At 54.0% G+C, this 21,356-nt stretch overlaps 1 protein-coding gene across 6 annotated transcripts; it reads left to right on the top strand.

Annotated features, from left to right (window-relative positions):
- Positions 1–3,047: 3,047 nt before the first annotated feature.
- On the top strand, positions 3,048–20,597 carry CHRM4 (cholinergic receptor muscarinic 4). 6 transcript variants are annotated; one of them, XM_065064681.1, is made up of 3 exons: positions 3,048–3,567; positions 16,991–17,032; positions 17,590–20,597. In XM_065064681.1, exons 1-3 carry the CDS (start codon positions 3,063–3,065, stop codon positions 19,065–19,067), a joined length of 2,025 nt encoding a protein of 674 aa, XP_064920753.1. In that variant the 5' UTR covers positions 3,048–3,062; the 3' UTR covers positions 19,068–20,597. The 6 variants fall into 6 exon arrangements, with proteins under 6 accessions (XP_064920753.1, XP_064920754.1, XP_064920756.1 ...); XM_065064684.1 differs by lacking the exon at positions 3,048–3,567 and adding an exon at positions 3,605–3,852; XM_021287169.2 differs by lacking the exon at positions 3,048–3,567 and adding an exon at positions 10,718–10,862.
- The last annotated feature ends 759 nt before the right edge of the window (positions 20,598–21,356 follow it).

Here is a 21,356-nt window from a genome sequence, read left to right as displayed (position 1 = left end):
TCAAGGCAAAAGCCTGCCTGCAGGTGGCATCGCACTGTTGCCTGCAGCCCTGGGCATCAGGGAGACTGAGTTACTGCTCTGGTGTTCAGACAGCCACCTCCTGCCAGGCAACGCCAGCCCCACACCAGCAAGTGAAGGGTCTGTGTGTCTGGGGGCTTGCCCTCTGCCCAGCGATCCCTCCAGGGTGCCCAGGGTGTCTACTCACTTGGTCAAGAGCCAGCAGAGTGGCTGCTCCTACTCCCTGTGTTGATCCTTTTATGCTCTCACCGGCTGCCTTATGAAGCCTTCACACCCATCTCCCTTGGTGGGGTGATGCTCAGGAGGGCTGAGCCTTTCTCACTGTCACAAGCTGGGTTTTCTCCCTCTGCCTCTCCCCTTCTGAGCTGGGTTTATTTTGTTGTCGGGCTGATAGGCGGATTAGCATTTATCACCAGGCTGACTACCCGAGGGTTATTAAAAGTGATTTGCAATGTAAATACTTTCATCATCAACCAAATTTTCTTTAGGCTAGGGTTGACTTTTATGAATATTAAAGCCATGTGGATGGGTTCAACGGGTTTGTGGGAGTACGTCTGTCAGAGGGAGGGGGACTGGCTGCCTGTGCTGTGCTGGGAGAGGCAATCTGGGTCTGCCTGAGGGCAAAGGGATCTGGTGCCAGAGGGGGGGAACTGGAGCATGAAAGGGTGTGTAAGGCAGAAAGAAAACCTGAGTGCCTTGGAGAGGGACAGGAAGAAGGGAGAGGAAGCAGACGAGCATATGCACAAGGACATCTGTCTATGAGCAGGATGGGAGGACAATCTGGGACCAGGGTTGTGGCTGGGAGCTGTAGCAAGCTGAGATGGAGCATCAAGGTGGCCACTTGCTACTGGCCTCTGCATCTCCCACCTCAGTGGCAGTGGAGAGAGGAGTGGCTCCGTTTCTAGGTGTTTGTGTTGGTTTGGTATGAGGGTAATTTTTGAGCTGGTGGAGCCTGATGGAGCATTGCCAACTGATAACAGAAGAAGGTAATTCGCTGATTAGACATGCACAGGGAAGCTTTAAAAAGGAAAAGAGCTCTAAAAAGAAAAAATAAGTAAGACAAAGAAGCCACCCGAAAATGGACGATGGAAATACAGTGATGAAAAAAAGGCAGATGTGCAATTAGATGAAATCTGCCCAGCTCTGGGAGCATCCCAGATCCCTACAAGGTGACATGTGCTGACTTTTTTTCCCCAGTTACCTGCCAGGCCCAGCTGTGTCAGTCAAGCAGGATGGCAGGACACAGGTTGTCACAGGTCATAATCCCAAAAGAGAACAAGGAAAACATTTCCTTTGCTTGGGCCACTGAACATGGAGGCAGGTTAGCCCCTGGCTTCTGAGATAGATCAAATACAAGTCCCTCCTGTCCCACCCCACAGCCTGGGACAACATCTCTGGCCAGGGGAAGGGCTGGAGCTGGGGTCAGGCTCCGGAGAGGAGTTAAAGTGTTTCATGGCCGGTGCCTACATGGCTTACAAAGGAAGGTGATGTCACTTTGGTGACAGCAAGAGTGGCTGGTGAAACCCACTGGCAGCCCATGAGCATGGAATGTGTAAATATGTCAAAGCAAGAGAAGCAAGTGCTATCTTTAATTGGAATATGTATGGGGAGTCAGAAACTCTACTTCTGACTAATGAGAGTGAATAAAGCCAGGCTAAAAGTTAAAAGTTGAAGTTTTGTGTTCAATTTGGTTATGCATTCTTATCTCCATGACTGATCTGCTTTGGAAGAAGCCTTCTTGCTGTTCATTACAGTCTTTTGTCTGTCCATGGGGAGCTGTATTTTGAAACAAGAGTCCAATCAAATAACCCAAATCCAGTGCAATCAAATTGTCTTTGAAGCAGATATTTCCTTGGTCTGATGAGTTCACCCAGAGCAAGGCAAAGGTTTTCTCACCTTTTTTTTTTTTTTTTTTTTTTTAGGTGGGGAGAAGGAAGAGGAGTGAGTAATATTTGTTTGAGGTCAGGGCTTTAGAGTGAGGCAAGACACTCCAGTTAACTGGCTGGAGCCTCTGACAGGTTTTGATCAGTGGCTACAAAAATGATGTGGGCAGATGTTAAGCTGGCAAAAGTCAGGGAAGCCTCACTGCAGTCAGTGCAATCATGTGGCTCTTCACCAGCTGACGCTGGGAAAGCTTTGTTTTCTCACTCCTCAAAGAAGGCAGGGGAGAAAATGAATACTGGTTGACTGAACATTCGCTAGAGAAATGCCAGGATCTGGCCTAGGGTGACCAAAATAAAGACAGCACACCTGCCTCTGTGCTGTGACAGGGACCTCTCAGTGTTCAAAGGCAGCAGCTGAGCTGTAGATGAGAGTGCTGAGAGGCTTTAACCTTTCCAGAGTAAAGACTCAAGCACTTGGAGCTGAAGATGTGTCATCAGGGAAAATTGTCTGAATTATCTTACAATGTTCTCTTTGCTGAGATTCAGAAATGCATCTTCCTCTCCAGGGAGAAGATGCCAGATTGCAGGATCTGGGGAAGAGAAGGGTCAAATTGGTGAACCGGTCACATCTGGCTAACATTTTAGATGAGACATTGACATCAAACTCCAGACTTTAGTTAAGTGCTACCTTCCAGAGCAAGAGATGTAAGAGAAGAGGGTGAGGAGGTGAAGGAGTGGATGGTGAGAACTTGTCTGAGACTGTAATCACTCAAAGAAGGGAGAAAATGGGGCGTTTATTTGTTTATGTGTATTTATGTATGTATGTGTGAGCGCCAAGCAGATGGGGAAATGATACCTCAGTGTGTCTGTGAGACAGTACAAGTGAGAGGCAGAGGGTGGGTTAGAGAGTTGGTCTAGGTATAAGCAGAGAGAAAGGGAAAGGTGTTCTACAGAACAGAGAAGACAGATTTTTTTTTTTCCATTTGTTTCTCCTTGCTTGACACTTTCTCATAATTGCAATGAAACTAGAAAGCAGAACCTGTGGGGCAGTCAACTGATAGTGAAACTGTCCGTTGATGTTTTTGTTTCTGGGGGAAAACCCCAATACTGCATGTTAGTGACAACCCGGCAGAGAGTTCATTGTGCATTTCGAGTTTGCGGATGTGTGCACCAGGACCGGATTTTAACTGTACTCTGGGGGCCGGGGAGCTCACCGAGGACTCCCTTTGTCCGGACTGTGCCGGACCCCGCTCCATCTCTCCCGCTGCCTCGCTCTCTCCCTCCTTGAGGCCTCGGGGCTCCCGGCGCTGCCGGCGGCAGCGGAGCTGCACTAACAGCTGCTGGTATTCGAGCAGGGCTGCTGGGCTCGCGGGAGCAGCAGGGGCTCCCGGCCGCGCTCCGGCTGCTCCCGGGCGGGACGTGGCGGCGGGGAGCGGGCGGGAGCGGGCGGGAACGGGCGGTCCCGGGGAGGGCGGCGCTGTCCGCGGTGCTGCAAAGGAGCGCTCCCGCCGGCCCGGCGGGGGACCCGCACCTGTCCGGTACCGACTCCCCCATCATCTGGGTGGCGGGGACGGGGAGCCACATCTAGGGGTGAGGAAGCGGGGGAACAGCAGCGTCGGACTTGTCCACAGCTCCCTGAAGTCGTGGTCCCCTCGCTCCCGCCCCGGTGAGTCTTTGCGGAGGGGAGAGGAGCGCACATCTGGGGGAGGCACATCTGGGAGCGGGAGAGGGAGGGGGTGGGGGGAGGACCGAGCGGAGCCGGCGGCGCCGGGCCCTCCCTTCCCCCCGCCCCTCCCCGCCCCTCCACCGCGCACGACGCCGCCGGGAGCCGGGAGCCGGCCGGGGCCATGCGAGCCGGAGTCCCCGGCTCAGCGGCGGCGGGCTCGGCGCTGCACCATGGCGGCTGAGAACCGCTCGGCGGCGGGCGGCGGCGCGCCCTGGGGGCTGCCCGGTGAGTCGCTGCTCGGGGGCTGCGTGTGCACGGGGCGGGGCACCCCGCGGGCCCCCCCGGAGAGTCCCTGCGGGGGTGGGGGGCAGCATGGCTTGAAGGTGCATGGGGAGGGGGGGTGCGCACCCCTGAGGGATGTAGCACCCGGTCGCCCCAGGCATGGGATGGTCTCTCTCCACCAACTTTCCCGCACTCCCGTGTTGCTCCGAGAGCCCCGGGCGTGCCCCGCGGGCCGGGAGCCCTGCATTGGTTCGCCACCCCGGGATGTGCGGAGTCGTGCAGGGCTGCAGCCCTGCCAGGACACCGGGACGAGGTCTGGCACATCCCTTCCCTGCTCCCATCCAAACCAACACCGCTCCCCGGGATCCGTGGTCCAAGGCACATCGGGTCCCTCTGATCACCTGGGAACTGGCCCTGTCGGTACCCCGCCACGGGCATATGAGCAGCCTGCACCCCCAGGGGCAGGCACCCCCACAGTGGGGAACCCAGGGTGGGGGTTATTTGCTTCCCTGTTATCTCCTCTTCGAAGGAGGTTTGTTTTCTGGGCAGGAAACTACCTGCATGTTTTCTTTTCTTCCCTCTATATTCCAAAAAAAGCAGCAGGGACAAGGTTCTCTATCTTTTGGATACTTTGTTCCCACACTGAATAAAAACCCTCTGACCATTGTAGACACCTCTCAGGACATGACTAGGCAGATGTCCCCCCACCTCCCAACAGAGCCCTTTGCTGGGCTGGGTGTTGCAAGGGGGACCGATCTTGCCCCCTCCCTCCCAAGGGGGGTTCCAATCTCCCCGTTATCTCTTGCTGTTCCAGCTGCACCCTCCTCACTGGTAATGGCAGGGCTGCCCCATCCATAGTGGACAAGAGTAAGGCAATTCCACTCTTCTCCCAAAATAATGGCATTGGCTTCAAATCAGGGAACAATTATTATCTTCCTCCCTCCACTCAATTCCTTTAAATCAAAGCAAAGCTGGGTTCTCTCTGTCCTGTTTGAAACCCCTCTGTGTTGTGACTGCATTTTCCAGCTGGTCTTTTTCAAAGACCAAGGCTAGGAAGATACTTTCCCACCTGAGGAACAGCTAGCATTCCTCTGTGCCCTGCTGGCAGCTGGCAAAGCTGGTGGCTCTGCTTGGGCATTTGAAGGCTCCCTGCTTTGTCACAGGTGCCCTGAGTGATCTCTGAGGATGGCTCGGCTTCTCCTGCCACTACTCAAAGGATGAGCTCCCCAGCTCATCCTGCTGGTACCCACCCAGAGGGGTAGTTTGTGGAAGCTGGCACTGTCTATCAAATTACACAGATGCCAGCATTCTAGAGCCCAGGTTTTTGGTGAAACATCACCAGTGACAATGCTCACATTGAAATCACAGGTGACAGCAAGATGCTTTTCACTGTCCCTACTGCTGGGCATCACCTACTGCTTCCTAATGCCTTGACTTCTGTGATCTGAGCACCTGCTGCTCCTCTCCAGCCCAGACTAGGCTCCTGTGAGGCATCCCAGCAGGGCATCCAAGTGGGAGACTTCACCTGTACAAGGATCCTAAGAAGTATTGACCCATCCCCAATTCACTCCTCAGACAGGCTGCTGGGTGGGGAAAGTGGGGATGGGAACGGGTATCTGGTGGTGTCCCTGTGTGCAGCCAGCTGCTGCTTCCTGCAGGAGCCAAGCCCGTGTGCCCGTGAGCCAGCAGCAGGTTCCCAGGTCTGCCAGACTGAGTGGAAGTGGCACTGGGAGTGACCCGGCGAGTGGGCAGCAGGAAAGCTGGGGGGAGAAAGAGGAGGAGGAGGAGATCAACTGGTAAAAGCAGTTGGTTTATTCACAGAAGGGGCATACCCATCTCAGCGGGTCAGTCTGTTTTCTTTCACAGAAGAGAAATGAACTGAAATGATTAATTAATACTGTGATCCAATTACTCTGAGTTTGCAGAAGGAGCATGGTTTTTCTCTTTAAACTATCCCCATGAGGATCCTATTGATATCAGGTTTTGTCATGGTTAGATTTTTGTTGGTTTTGGTTTGTTTTTAAATTAAAGTGACAAATATCTGTACAGAAAAAAAAAAAAAAAAAAAGAAAAAAAAAAGAAAAAAAAAAGAAAAAAACAGGGAATAAAAGTAGTGAGAGCAGGATAACTGGCTGATGCAGAGCCATCCCTAGCCACCTTCACTGTGGAGCTCTTCTCTGCCAGGCCCCAGCCAGCAGCATCCACAGAGGTGAGGAGAGCTGGTGAGTGCCCAGCCAAGGTGGCAGATGCAGCCCTGCAAAGACAGCGGGGAGAGCAATAGCAAGAGGAGAGGGAAATGGAGGCTGTTTGCAAGGGGCTGCTGCTTTCTGCACAAACGCAGCTCCTCTTTCGTTATGCATGTATGTGCAGCAAGAGTTTCATGTGCACAAGCTGACCCCTTCTCCTCAGCAGGCTACATTGGGACTTTGATGGGCATCTTCTGGAGAAGGAGGTGTTGTCCTTGAGCCAGTCTCTTCTCAATCTGACATGGTGCTATGCCCTTGTTGCTCTCCAGTAAGCCAAAGGAGGAGGTTTGCTTTGCACTTTAGCATCTGTTCCGGGCTGGCTCTAAAACTGCATATTTAGAGGGTATGTGTTTCATGGAGATGTGATGGTGCGAGACATGGCACAAGAAGTGGAAGCTTGAACCAGATCATTCCCATCTACTTTCTCTGTTTTCCTCATCCCTTTCCCAGTACCTCACCACTGACTCTTTAGCCCACCTGAGCACCAATACCTCCATGAGTGTGCCAGATGCTGCTGGTGGCGGGGACATCCTCAGCACCTGCGAAATGTTGAAGCCTCTTCAAGCCAGTGTTTGGAGCCATGCCAAGGCCATCCCTCTTATGAGGGATTTGGACAACCAGTTAGAAAACAACCGCCAGTTTCTAGGAAGACTTTTCTGTTGGCCCCAGCAGGCCAGGTGGTGAGGAAGTTAATGGGTGGCCCTTGTTTAACTCATAGCCAAGTGCAGAAGTGTGGTGGCCTTGATACATTAATTTGCTGAAATTTCAAGGAGTTAGGCATTTCTGGACAAATTAATCTGGGGCAAGTGCTCTCTGGGCACTTTTGTATGCTACACCAGTATTTTGTTGATGAGGCTGCAGTGGGGCAACTGACTACTGATGCAGGAGTAGGGTGTCTTGCTTACAGGTCTTCCTCCTTGATGCTAAAACCCAGCAGGGTTTTAGCGGCAGATGCACAGTCAGCCTCCTTCTGCCCCTGACAGACACCCAGGCATCCACAACCTGTGTGCGTGTTGACACCCACCCCACCTTCCCTGTGGATAGATGAGCAGGTCTTGCTGCACTGTCATTTGACCTAGCCTTCAGACTTTGAGTCTCCCAGCACAGTGGGCATTGGCAACTGAGGTTCTGCTGGAGATGTTCCCCACTCTGATCCCTCATATGATGGGCATGGCTGCTCATGCCTTTGCCCCACAGCTGCTCCTGGGGCCCTCCAGAGATGCCTTCAACCCAAGACTGCTCTATACAGAGGAGGAACTCCAACAAGGGCTCTGTTTACACCTTTAAAAATGTAAGTTTGCTGAGAAAATTAGCTTCACCAACCTGTCCAAGCCTCTAAATGCACCAACTACCAGCACAGATTCTCCTTTCTCTGACAATCCCCAAAACCGTTGCTGGTGGTCCTGGAAATCAGAGCCATGGAAGTGACACTGACCTTCCTGTCTCACTGTGAACCTGTGTACCCTTCGTTCTTGTGCATCCCGTGCCCCACTTGGTGCATGTTGCAGTGGCAGAGATGCCAATGTCCCACTGCTCCCTTCCTGTCACCCCCTGCCCCAGCACTATGCAGGCTGAGACGTGCCAGTACAGAGGACCTGCACCCACCCGGGGCGCTGGTTCCGTGACTCAGAAAGGGCTGGGCAAGGCTGTGGGAAACCACAGGGGCTGTGTGCTTGTCCTCAAGAGCCTCACAGTCCTAGGTCAGCTGGCACAGGAAGAGCCACAGCCAGGAAGTTTGTCCTTTAAAGGCAGGACCCAGTGTAAACCACGGAGCTCCTCAGATGTAGCGGGTTCGGCCGGAGCTTTTAACGTGGTACCAAGCTATTGAGGCTGGCTGCACTCTATCCAAGAAAGCCAGCCAGAGAAGGAGATCCTCTGCTACCACAGCTGCTATTAAATCTGATGCATTTTAGAGCACCTTGCAGGCTGGCACAAAGCACAGCGCGGGCTGGCATCAGGTGCTGGGTGAAACATCGTCCAAAGGTTTAAGGCTCACAGCGGAGTTGGTTTGTGTTGGCTAGTTAATGGGTTAACATCTTTAGGCTCCTTAAGCAGAGTTAGATTGATTCGTCTGTGGGAAACTCAAAGCTCCCGTTGTGCAACGCCGAGGTCTGAAAACATCACTCTGCAAACACGATGTCCCGGCGTCCGCTCCAGGTCACAGGGCGGCTCTCTAGAGACATGCGTGGCGCCTCGCTTCCGTGACCCCTCGCTCGCAAACCCTCCCGATGTTGATGTTAGTGAGGCTCCACCACAGGCAGCATGGCAGAGGACGGACAGGCGTCCTTGTGGAATCTTTGCATGACTGAGAAGGGGAGGAGCATACCCTGCATCTCACTGACTCTAGTGCCTTTGGGGTAGTTTGGATCCCTGCTCTTCTGGCAGTTATATCACGTGCAGTCCCATTAAAGCCAAAAATGTGTGTGCGTGTGTGCAGAGAGGAGTGAAACCCTACTGGCATTAGCCTTTGCCTGACAACAGGCGTGAGTTGGCGGGGCTTGGGTCTGCCTTTCTGCGGCACTTAGGAGCAGCATCTAGCATGGTCTTCTGGAGGTCGTTGGCAGAGCTCAGATCACCCACCATGGCTCATAAGTGGTGCCTGACTAATTAAACTTTCTGCCACCATGTGCAGCCACAGGCAATTGAGGGGTGCTGCCTGTGACATTGGTGTAGGGCCATGATAGGCTTTGGACCACCATTCTTTAGTGAGAGAGGTGACTTCTAGGCAGAGCTGGGCTGCCTGAGTGGAAGAGGTCTCCCACTTGACTAGCGGGAACCTCCAGGGAAGGCAACAGGGAGAGATTTGCAGGCAGTGTTCCTGTGCAAAGTCTTGCCCTCTCTGAAGTGTTTCTTAGGGCTTTTCTGTGGGGGAGATTTGCAATCCCACCCTGGCAGCCTGAAGCTATTCCCACCCCCTTCCTCTTCTTCTCTCTCCTTCTCTTTTATTGCCATGGACAGGAGTTTCCTACCTGCTCTCCTCCCCTGGCCCCCCATGCCTCCTGTGCTGCCTGCCCATGCCCTGGGCTTCCCTGCACACCTCCTGCTCTGTCTCCTGTCCTTCGCTCCATCCCCTTGCTCAGGTGTCACCTCCAACACTGAACGCTTTGGCAGATCTTGTGGCCACGTCTAATGTTTTCAGTTTCCTTTTTTGTTAGCACCCCAGAGATTCCCCTCTGCTGCCCGTCCCCAGGACTAGGGCTCTCTTCTTTCACATTCATCCAGCACGTGCCCTTGCTCTTGCCCGATTTTCTGCCCTTAGCTCAGGGCATCAACTCTCTTTTCTCTTACTCGTTACATAGCTGGCTTACTTGTCCTTTCAAAGCCCCACAGAGCCTTGCCCTGCTCCATGGGGCAAGAGGCTCTGGTTCCTATCTCACTCTTTAAAATTTCAGATGAGCACCTTGGTGCTTTCCCGGGGTTAGTTGCTTACAGATAAATCTGTGTCCCCCTCCCGCACTCCTAACAGCTCTGATCTGGCTGGGGCAAATACTGCGTCCCTAATGCACAGACTCAAGCATCCATCTATCCTCCTGCTTGATCTGGGATCCTCCACTGCCACCTGTAGCCACCCAATGCTCCTGGAGCCTTCTCCCCCTGTGCAGAGCTCAGGAGAGAAGCATCTGATCAAAATCCTTCAGTACCATTGGGAAGGCAAGGATTGCCCAGGGCTGCCAAGTCATTCCTGGGAAGAGGGGGGGAAGGAGAGAGGGTCTTTCCCAGCTAGTCTGACTGAAGGGTATCTCCTGGCTGGAGCCCTCCACAAGAGCCCAGCACCTAGCAGGCTGCTGCACCTCCCTCCTGGGAAGACTCTCACCCCTGATGAGATGCAATCTCATGGAAGCAGCAGCCCCTCACAGCTCACATTTGGTGCTTTGCCTGAGCCACATCCCCAGCTCGTGGCCTGTGGGGACCCAAGGGGGCAAGTAGGGTGGGCACAGGGTGCTGCAGCTCTCTGCATGGGGGTCAGCCCCCCTTGCCCAGTGCCAGCCCTGGCTACTGGGGGGAATGTGGTGGGCCAGCACCCTGGACAGGTAGCTGGTATGGATGACAGTGTGGGGCAGTGGCAGTGTGAGTGGGTTCCCTGCAATGGGCTCCCCCCTTGCTGTCCCCAGGCAAGACCTATCCTTGTCCCTGGGGCAGGGAGAGCTGCTTTCCTAAACAACCAGATCTGAGGTCTTGCAACAACTCTTCCCCCCAGTCCTTCCTCTAGCACTGTCTGTCCTGCAGGCATCTGACCCTGCCTGCTCACCTCTCTCCCTGGGGAGTGCCCAGCTCATCCAGGCAGCCACTTGTTGCTGTGATCCACCATCACCCTCCTTCACCTCTCTGCCAGCTGAGCCCAAAGCCCTTCCCAGCAGCAGGACCTGTAGCTCCAGCATGGTTATTTCTGTTGCACTGCCTTTAAACAGCTGAGTCTTATTAAAGCTTCAGCCCAGGGATATAAAAGAACGTGAGCATCTCTCTGAGGCAGAGAGCATTAATGCAGTAGATGGGAGGGAGAAATGTGGCTCTGTCCCAGGCTCAGCTGAAAGCCAAGCACCTTCCCTGCTCACGGGCATGGGCTGAGCTCTGCTGATGGCCCAGAGCTACAGCCCTTGGAGACCCAAGGCAGAGGGCACAGGAGGGAAGGCATGACAAGCCCTCTGGCCCCACTGCAGGATGTCCCTACAGTGAGCCTTCTCCCCGCATGATGTCACCCACTGGAGCTGGTGCAGGAGCCGCTGGGGAACCATCAGTGCCCAAGAGCCATGGGCTGGGCACAGCAGGGTAAGGCTGGGGTTGGGTTGCATGACATTTGCTGGGCACACTCACTAATTAACATTCCAATGATAGATTATTTATTGGGCCTAATTGGGAGACAGATAGTTAATTAATTGTCAGAGCAGCCAGTGTGCTAGAAGGTTATTTACAGGAGTGACTTTTGACCACCTAAACCCACTTTCTCGCCAATTTGCTTCTTGCCTGGTAATGTTGGGGGTAGATGGTGCGTGGCCCCTTATGAGCTGTGTATGAAATGGGGCACTTTAGGCTTACAGGCAAGCACTGGAGGGTCAGCTTGGGTGGGGGGATGCAGCTGTGCCAGCTGTGGGATGCTGGTGAGTGTGCTGGCCTGGGCACCACTTAGGTGGGCAACTTGTAACTCACAGCTCTGACCTGCGAGTGCTTCTCATGGCTGGGTGCATGTTGCCTTGGATAGGGTGCCTTAGTTTTGCTTTGAAATCCAGTGACAACCACCTGGTTACAAGCAATGGTGAAGGCAGGGTAGCTCCTGGGTTGCTCAGCACAGGTGGTCAGGTTAGGTGACTGCAACACTCCGGCCCCAGTCACAGGGATTTTTCAAAAGCTGATGCACAAACACATGCTGAATGCAGAGGGGATTCTCCAGCCCCCCTTACTTTCCCCTGAAGGCTGGCAGCTCCTGTGCTGCTGAGCTCACTGCTTCTCCGGTGGCTCCAGGAAAAGCCAGCAGAGACTCCCAGCTTGTGGGGACAGAGGAATTTGCTTTGCCTCATGAGAAGCAGTTGAATAGCAGATGAAAATGAGGAATAAATTATTCAAAGGAAAAATAAGATGCTCAGATCAGCCCCGTAGATTACTGGCAAGGAGCAATTCCTCTAGCACAATGGCTCAGATCTCTTCTGGAGTGGGATAAAGACTTGAGGGGCCCATCAACCCTCGCTGTGCCACTGCAGCTGCCAGCTGGAGCCAGGAGGGCAGAGGGAGCCCTGCCATCTTAATGCAGCAAATCCTGCTGGCCCCTCAGCTCCTTTCTGTTGTCTTGGTTGGTTTGTTGCCTTCACTCCCGACGCAGAGGCACAGGAGCAGTCTGACACCAGCCCTTCCCGATGCTGCAAACACAGGCTAATCCCTCTGCCAGGCACAGGCTCCCCCTTGATTCTCTCCCCATACATTGTATTTCTAAGGTGCCTGTTCCTGGTATCTAGGAGCTCTATTTTCACACTCTTCAAGGGCTGTGAATCTGTCAACCAGAACAATCCCTCACTAGATGTAAACTGGTGGCATGACTCAGGAACTAATTAACGGCTATTAGATAACGCAATTAGCACCACAAACTGTCACCCCTTCATGGAGTGTCGCCCCTTCCCTTTGTGTCACAGACACGCACGAGCCATAAACGCAAGTATCTGTTCAGCATCTTCTAACCCTCCTATCTTCTTTCCCTCACTCCCTTTCTCCTCTCGGGAGGCTGGTTGTGGCTGCCCGGCCCTGCGTCACATCGACAGTTTGACGTGATGGAACTAATCCCATTAAGATTGTTTCACCCTCTTGGTGCTTTTAGGAAGGCTGAGACAAACAGGGGACCGGTAGCAGGGCTGAGAGGCCTAGCCAGGCTACTTCACATGGTGATGCTGGAGCTGATGTGCCCTGGTTGGAGCCCTGTGTGCCCAGCCGGAGCAGGCAGTGGTGTTTGCCTTCCCCTGGTATGCTGCCGTGGTGGAGGGGCCCAGCTTCCCTCTCTTCTGGAGTCAGGCAGTGCCTGGAGTCCAGCATGGTTCACCCAGCCAGGAGTTGGCAGCCATGGCCACCCCATCCCTGCTGTGGTGGGAGCCCCCTGAGCTTGGGGTCTCTTCAGCTTTGCTGTTCCTCCGAAGGGCTGATTGCACCTATGCAGAGCAAAATCCTGTCTCCTCTGGGAGCAGCTCACACTTGGAAGCCTCTGGGAAAGTTTCTCTATCTAAATCCTGCCTTTTCCCTGTGAACAGCATCCTCCCCTGACAGGTGTGTGAACGCTGGGCTTGGTTTCTGGTGGCGATGCTTGCCGAGCATGCTGGGTGCATGTGTGGCCCTGCTCGTTCCCAGACATCTCACTTCAAACCACCTCTGCCCGCCTGCCTCTGCTCCCCCAGCCCTGAGGATGGGGCTGGGATGGAGGCAGTGATGGAGCAGGGAGGGGGCAGCTGGCAGTGGCAGGAGGGACATGGGCTGTGGAGGGGCCCAAGGAGGCTGTGCAGTACAGCGAGCAGAGGCAGGGGACACTGGGGCAGTACAGTTCCTTGCTCTAGGAGCTTATCCCACAGCTTCCTGTGCCACCATCATGTGGGTGTGCATAAATACCAGCCTCTCCTTTGCTGCACTGGTGGGGAGGTTGGCCAGCTCCTGCCATGTGGGGGGCAACAGGGAGGGCAAGAGGGAGTGACGCCCTCCGTCCCACACAGGTTGCGTGCTCGGTCACTAACTACACCCAATGCAGCTCCTGCTTCTATCCAGTGCAGGCTTTTTGGCTCATCCTCAGTCCACAACAGGGCTTTCTACTTTGCCATCTGGTGACAGGCTGCAAGGCACTTTGCAGTAGCTGACATGTGGGAAGCTTTGCCAGAAGGGCACACAAGGTGTGCAGCAAGGAAATAGCAGGAGCTCTCCCCTGTACCCTCAGATGTCACTGCAGAGGCGTGGGAAGGACTGGCTTTGCTCTGGAGTTGTCTCCTCACCCAACAGTAGTGGCACCCATGATCTCCAACAATGATAGGGACCCTGCTGTCCCAAGCATTGCCCAAAAAACATGGACCCCCAAACAAATTAAAACCATATCTGCTTGGGTCTGTGACTGCTGGTGTGCTTCATGTCTTCATCCACAACATCCAACATGGTGGGTGGGAAGAGAAAGCCTTCCCTGCCTTGAGGACACACTTGGTGGGTGCTGCAGGGGCCACTAAAACTCTTAGACCAAAGGGTGCTGTTGCTCTTAGACCAAAAGGCTCCTCATGGCTTTGACAGAGAGGAGAAAATCAGCTGTAAATAACTGCCGGGAGTCTTAGAGAGGGAGGAGGCTGGTGATGGAGTTTGCTGTAGCTGGCTGGTGAGAGCAGGTCTGGGAGAGCACCCACTGAGCATGGCAGACAAGGCACAACATGAGCAGGGAGAAAAGCCAGCTGGTGTTGCAGGTAGGGGCATCAGTGCCAGGAGCTCTTCTGAAGTGTCCTCAGGGCTTTGCTAAGGCTGTGTCTCATCCCTGGCTGCAGTGCCAGAAGGGAGCTGTGGGGCAGAGGAAGATGGGGACAAGGAGAACAATGTGGGATGCGAGGCATAAGGGGAGGGAGAGGAGAAATGTGCTGCTGGAGGTGCAGGAGGAGAGAGATGGGCATTGGGGGGATGGGGGAGGCATTTTGTAGTGAGCCTCCAGGGTCTGGAGAGGTCCCTTGGTGTCTGGGGACTACACAGTGTCAGAGGCAGTGATGTGTCTGGCATGAGAGTGGAGCTGGAGTCACACCAATGAATCTGTCATGGCACTGCAACTCTCCTGTGTGCTCCCTCCATCCTTGTGCACACCCTGGCATGCAGGCAGAGCCAGGGTTGCCCAAAGGTTGTGCCTCCACCCAGACCCTCCCCACATAGCCCAGGTGCCCTCAATCCCAGTGGGCAGCTGTGGAAACCAGCCTGAGCAGGCTGGAGCTGCTGCTGCGAAAGGGGAGTCCCCTAGGGCAGAGCAAGGCAAGTTCACCCTGAGGGGGGTCGGCAAAGCAGCTCAAAGGCAAATGGCAGCATCTGTCCCCAGTGCCTATGCAGGCATGACACATGGCTTGGTCAGCTGCTGTGAGACCTGGCAAATTCATAGCATCCTTGGCCTACTGCCAGCTCTGGGCTGAGCTGCTTGCCCTGCTCAAAGTGTCAAAGGCAGTGCTGGGCTGTCCTGGCAAGCTCAGATGGGGTGTCCTGGGCAGAAGAGCAAGCCAGCAGGATGGAGAGTGCAGAAGATGGGGAAAGAAGGCAGGCTGGACAGCTGGGGCACAGCAGAGAACAGCCAGGGTGTGTGAGATGAGGGTGGGTGCTGCACACATCTTCTGGCTGGAACATGTTGTTGTGTGTCTTGTGCCGTATGTATCTTCACACCAAAACCGTTCTCCTTCTCCCTCCTGCTCTCGAACCGGAGATTGCTTTATTTTTGCCCTTCGCTGAGGGCTCTTTTTCACAACACCCGTTCAAGTCCTTCAATCCGAGGCTGCCGCTGCCTCTGTCCCAGTACACCAGTTTCCAGCATGACCTCTGGGTGGCATCCAAGGACGCGCGAGTGGGGCTGCGCCGCTCTCCTCCTCATTGCTTGTGGCCTGTACAAGCGGTTCTGTGGAGTGGGACGAGATGGACTCTCCTTAGTTCGGGCAACTGAGAATACAAGCCTCTGTCAAGGCCGATTACTAATTTATTAAGAGTTAGAAGGGGACGCTGGTTCATAAACTGAAAGGAAAACGATGGAAACCCTCATTTTAGCAGAGATGAAAGAAAGGTTTCTTTTCAACATTTTCAAATTCTTCCTGGAAGAGCTGGGGTAGATGTCTGGTTGATTGCTAGCTTGTCTGATCAGTTTGATTAGCTATCACAAGAATGGCAGCTAATTCTCCCCATCTCACCAAAGTGAAGCATTTAAAACTCATTTGAATTGTACTGAAACCAGCCCCCAAACTGCTGGGATTATATATTTCTAAGCCATTTTAAACACTTATCACCTCTCCTTGCATCCCTGGCTGGGTGCCCAGGAGGGATGGCAGCAGAAACCTCTTTTCTTCTCCCTCGGTGCACCCCTTGCGCCTGCAGCTTGGTGAAAAGCTGAGCAGTGCTGCCAGGCTTCCTCACCCCATCGGTATTTAGCACATAGTACTTAGCAAAAGGTGTTGCTTTCTTTTCAAAGCACTTTGTTTTCATAGGCCACGTCTCACAGGATAATGGTACTGAAGTATTTCTCTCTCCCTCACCCACTTGCTTTCCCCTGTGTGTGTTAGACAACCCCAGCCCCTCTTGCAGCTGTAGCCTTGCTAATGCAGGAGCTGCCTTAATGGCTGCATTGGTAACCCAGCTCTAGCATCTCAGCAGCCATGCTTCCATTTTGTCACACCTGCATCTCTTTAAAAAGCAGTTACATTAAAACCTTGGATGTTTGCTGGTGGTACAAATGTCCTACCCTCACCACAAACGAAAGGCAAGAGCAGATTTTTTAAAGACTCTAGAAACACAAATTGATCCCAAAGTCTGCCCAACCCTGTTTTAGGGAGGAGCGTGTTAATGGGGTGTTTATATATTTAGTAAAATCAATTTCAGGAGTCCTATGTGTTTGACATCAGCACTGTTACCCAAGGCAGCTTGCAGAGACGTGCTGTGTCAAGCAAGCACTCCTGCTGTGCCACTCTGGCTCCCATAGGCTACTGGCAGTGCCTGTGGGGCTAGGTGGGCAGCCCAGCAGGACCCCCACCCAGCTGGAGCTAATGGAGATGTTGCCCTTGCTGGGTTGGTGGGGTTGGGGCTCCCTCACCACCCAGGATGAGGCTGGTGAAGGCCCAGTGGTTTTGGAAGTCCAGGTGACGTAGGAGAGGCAGGTCTGATGGGAAGCTCCTCTGTCAAGCCCACCTCCCCAGGCACCTTTGCTTCTCCTTCTTCTTCCAACAAATTCCCTTTATCTCAACACATCAGTTTTGGTCCACTGATTTTTTTTTTTAAAGTCCATTCTTCTCTTACCTTGGGGAATTAACCACAGGCATCTTGGTTTGGATGAAGACAGTTTTCTCTCCAAAATTTTTGCTGCTTTTCATAAATAATTCCATGTAGCAGGCTGAGATGGCTGAATTCACCCCATGGCTAGTGTGGCTGCAGATGCAGTGTGATGTGGGATGGGTGGAAGGGGCCAGCATCTCCCAGCATCACTGGCTGATTGCACTCATGCAACCCCTTCCTTCTCCTATGCTTGTCAGGGCTGGGCTGTGAACTGGGCCAAGACAAAGTACCCATTTTTCAGCCTTATTGGGTTTTCTGCATCCATCTCCAAGCAGTGTTACCCCCTTGTCACCTCTATTGGAAAGACTGGTGCCCCTCAGTAAGACATTGTGGGACTTGTATGAATTCCTTGGGGGCTGTAGCTGTAGGGTAACTTGCTGTTTTCCCTGCCCCAGATTTCATCTTCCAGAAGGAGCTGTTTGCCGCCAGAGACGCAGGTGAGCTGTGCAGGCCATGGCAGGGGCTTTGTGGGGTGCCCTACCTATGGTTATCCCCCTCTTGGCGGGGGGGGGAGGTGGAGGTGCTTTTGGGAGGCCAGCAGGATGTGCCCAGGGCACACCATAAACCCACTCTTGTCCTCGGGGCATGGTGCTGTCTCTGTGCCATGTTGTCCTTGCAGCAAGCACTGAGCATCACCACTCAGCTCCACAGCCCCTTCCTCCTGCAGCCCCTCAGCCACTCTGCCAGCCCCCCTGGGCACAGTGAGGCTGTGTTCCTGCTGCCAGATGGTCCCTGACCCTGCAGAGAAGGGACCACTGCACCTCCCAGCCCTGTCGCTGCTCCTGTCCCTTCAGCCCTGTGGGTCTCCATTGCTAAATGAGGACACAAAATGTGCCTTCGAAGAGCTCCTGGGAGGAGGCTGTAATGGCAGAGGGAGAATTCAAAGCACTAGCCAAGAGCAGCGCTGGCCTGGGAAACTGAGCAGGCAGTAGATGCTGTCAGCACGGGCCTGCAGACATGATATTTTCCCTTTCTGTCCCTGCTCCCCTTGCAGACCCCGTGCACAACCTCTCTGCTCAGCCCTGGCAGGTGAAGATGGCCAACCTGACCTACGACAACTTCACCTTGGGCAACCGCTCCGAGGTGGCCATCCAGCCTCCCACCAACTACAAAACAGTGGAGCTGGTTTTCATTGCCACGGTCACCGGCTCACTCAGCCTTGTCACTGTGGTGGGAAATATCCTGGTGATGCTGTCCATCAAGGTGAACCGCCAGCTCCAGACTGTCAACAACTACTTCCTCTTCAGCCTGGCCTGTGCAGACCTCATCATTGGGGTCTTCTCCATGAACCTCTACACGGTCTACATCATCAAAGGCTACTGGCCACTGGGCGCTGTGGTGTGTGACCTGTGGCTGGCTCTGGACTATGTGGTGAGCAACGCATCTGTCATGAACTTGCTCATCATCAGCTTTGATCGGTACTTCTGTGTTACCAAGCCCCTGACATATCCAGCCAGGAGGACCACCAAGATGGCAGGCCTAATGATTGCAGCCGCATGGATATTGTCCTTCATTCTCTGGGCCCCTGCCATCTTATTCTGGCAGTTCATTGTGGGCAAGAGGACAGTACCTGAGAGGGAATGCTACATCCAGTTCCTCTCCAACCCAGCAGTGACCTTCGGCACAGCCATTGCTGCTTTCTACCTGCCTGTGGTCATCATGACAGTGCTGTACATCCACATCTCCCTGGCCAGCAGGAGCAGGGTGAGGAGACACAAACCTGAAAGCAGGAAAGAGAGGAAAGGCAAGTCCCTCAGCTTCTTCAAGGGCCCCTTGGTCAAACAGAACAACAACAACTCTCCCAAGAAGGCTATGGAGGTGAAGCAGGAGGTGAGGAATGGGAAAGTGGATGACCAGCCCTCAGCGCAGACGGAGGCCACTGGCCATCAGGAGGAGAAGGAGACCTCCAATGAGTCCAGCACAGTCAGCATGACCCAGACCACAAAAGACAAGCCCACAGCAGAAATTTTGCCAGCAGGGCAAGGACAGAGCCCATCTCACCCTCGGGTGAACCCATCTTCCAAATGGTCCAAGATTAAGATCGTCACCAAGCAGACTGGGACTGAATGCGTCACCGCCATTGAGATTGTCCCAGCCAAGGCAGGAGCCTCTGACCATAACTCCCTGGCCAACAGTCGACCAGTCAATGTTGCCAGGAAGTTTGCCAGCATTGCCAGGAGCCAGGTACGGAAGAAGCGCCAGATGGCAGCCCGGGAGAAGAAAGTCACCCGGACCATATTTGCTATCCTGCTGGCCTTCATATTCACATGGACTCCATACAACGTGATGGTCCTCATCAACACCTTCTGTGAGACCTGCGTACCTGAAACAGTGTGGTACATTGGCTACTGGCTCTGCTATGTCAACAGCACCATCAACCCAGCCTGCTATGCCCTCTGTAATGCCACTTTCAAGAAAACCTTCAAGCACCTTCTCATGTGCCAGTACAGGAACATTGGCACAGCCAGATAAATCGACACTCAGGGACCACTTCAGCAACTTTACTGAAGCCCTTCCCTTTGCCTCTTTTGCTGGAGGGAGGTCCTCTGCTCCCCACTCACAACAGTGCTGACTGTGCAGTGATTGCAGATGATGCCCTTCATCCAATGCTGACAAAGGTCTAAGGCACCTCTGAGCTGCAGCTCCTTCCAGTCACCCTGGGCCTGGGGACTAGCTTGGGGGAGCCAGTGAGAAAGCTGGAGGCAAGAGCTGTGATCACCAGGAACCCTCCCCATTTCCCTGCTCTTGAGAGGTTGGTGAAATGTCATCAGTGTTTGTCGTAAGACTGGATGGCTCTTCTCCCCCTGGCTGACCATCTCCAGAGCATCAGAGCTTGTCTGCATGCAGACAGCCTACTGCTGGATGTTTTCAATAGGGTTTTGAACCTTTTATTACTGAAAAAATGAGAAGAAACTTGAGCCAAACATTTGCCAGCCATTTTGGACCAGGCTGGCTCGGGCATGCCCATGGGATGTCCTGCAGGCCCCCTTCCAAGGCAGTCAAGATTGTGCCCCAGCAGATGTGGCAAGCTCCTGCCTTTCCCTTGAGAGACGCCATCATACATCCTCACCTAGAGATCTGGGGAGGAATTTTTTGCTGGGCTTCAGCTCCGCTCTCCCCTTCGCGCCCTTTCTGCCCTCGGCCAGCAATCAGCTGGACAGACAGACAAACCAAGCATCTCACTTCTGGGTGAGGAGTGTGAAACCCAGTTGCCTCCTGCTACAATGGAAACTAAAACTGCAAAGAGAAGCAGTGGTGTGGTGCAGGACTTCTCTCCAAGGCCCCAGGGAAATGTGGCCCTTGAGAAGTGGACAGCAGCAACAGTGACAGTAACCATTCTTAGGAGGGATGGGTCTTGAAGTGGATTGGGAAGAGGGTTTGAAATGTGGCAAATGTACCCTGTGTCTCACCTGGGCCATGAGAAGGCCCCTGTTCTCTCCATGGCAGGTGTGGGAGGTCTGATGGGGGTGGGAGTGGATGGTGGTGGTCCTCAGCCCCACTCCTGCACTGGGTGCAGGGGGACGCCCCAGGAGGCCAAAGGAGCCAGCTGCTGAGCTTTGTAAATGGATGTAATCCTGCCGTCGGTGTTGTGATGGAGCCCTCAGCATGCGGGCTTCAGCCAGCGTCTCCAGTCCCCTCCCAGCCTGCCTGTGTGCCCAGCCCAGACCACCCTGGGGCTGCTTCTCAGCCCCTCCAAAAGCCAGGTCTCTGCAAGCCTTGGCAGGCAAGGCCAGATGCAGCCAAGGAATGGGATGGAGCCACACTGGCACTGGAAAACTATGTGTCCATATGTCCTTCCTGTCCCCATGCTGGAGTGAAGCTGTGCAACCTGGAGAAAGGCTGCCCCAGCCCAGGTGGGGACTGCCCTGCCGCTGTTTTTATGATAATTAACACAGCGGTGTCCAAAAGGCCCGGCGGGCTTTTTTTTTTTTTCTTTTTAAACTGCTACAACCACAGCCCAACCCACCCCGAGACAAATAAAGACCTCGGGCCAGAAACCAATGGCTATGGTGTGAGGAGTCAATGAGTCATCGCCCCATCAGTCCTTCCCAGTTTCACCCTCTGGAGACATCCTGCAGCATGTGGGTGGCAGCCCCATCCCCCCTTCTGAGAGCAAGGGGGTCATCTCAAAGTGCTGCTAAGAGACTGTGAGGTCTGACCCATGCGCCTTCTCCAGGACCCTGTGTGTGGCACACCAGGCTGCTGGTGCCAACCACAGGGTGACTTCACTGCTGGCCCTGCTGGAGCTGGCAAAGCTGGGGTTTGTTGGGGTTTCCAGCACACCAGCACCTTGTGGAGGTAAGAGGTGGGTTCAGACTATTTTTTTTAAAAAGATTTTTATTGGAAAAGAAAACAAACCCCATTTTCCAAAAGAGCGGAGAGCTCCCACCCAGCACCGGTGTCGGTGCATCGAAGGCGGAGAGGCTGCAGCCCCAGCATCAACACGCCATTTGAAGCGATGGAGGAGAGGGGATATGGTGGTCCCTGGGCATGGTGGTTTGTTTCCCCCAGCTGCTGCAGGAAACTCTTGCCCTGACCAAAGGGAGGCTGGGAGAAGCCCCTCAAGCTGAAAGCAGTCCTCACATGGGTAAGGGCCATAAGTGATGGGGCTACTCAAGCGTTCAACAGCCGGCCATTCCCTCTGGCACTGGTACCTAGCAGAGGAGTGGGGAGGCTCCTGGGCTTGCCAAAGGATGTGCCAAAGGCAACTCATTTGTGCTAGAGGGTGGAAAAACGTGTGTTCCCATCCTAGGTCTCCAG

This window comes from Columba livia, chromosome 5 (assembly GCF_036013475.1).
Source record: "Columba livia isolate bColLiv1 breed racing homer chromosome 5, bColLiv1.pat.W.v2, whole genome shotgun sequence".
NCBI classification, from domain to species: domain Eukaryota; kingdom Metazoa; phylum Chordata; class Aves; order Columbiformes; family Columbidae; genus Columba; species Columba livia.
Note: the sequence above shows the minus strand (reverse complement) of the source record. Positions and strands in the feature narration are given on the sequence as shown.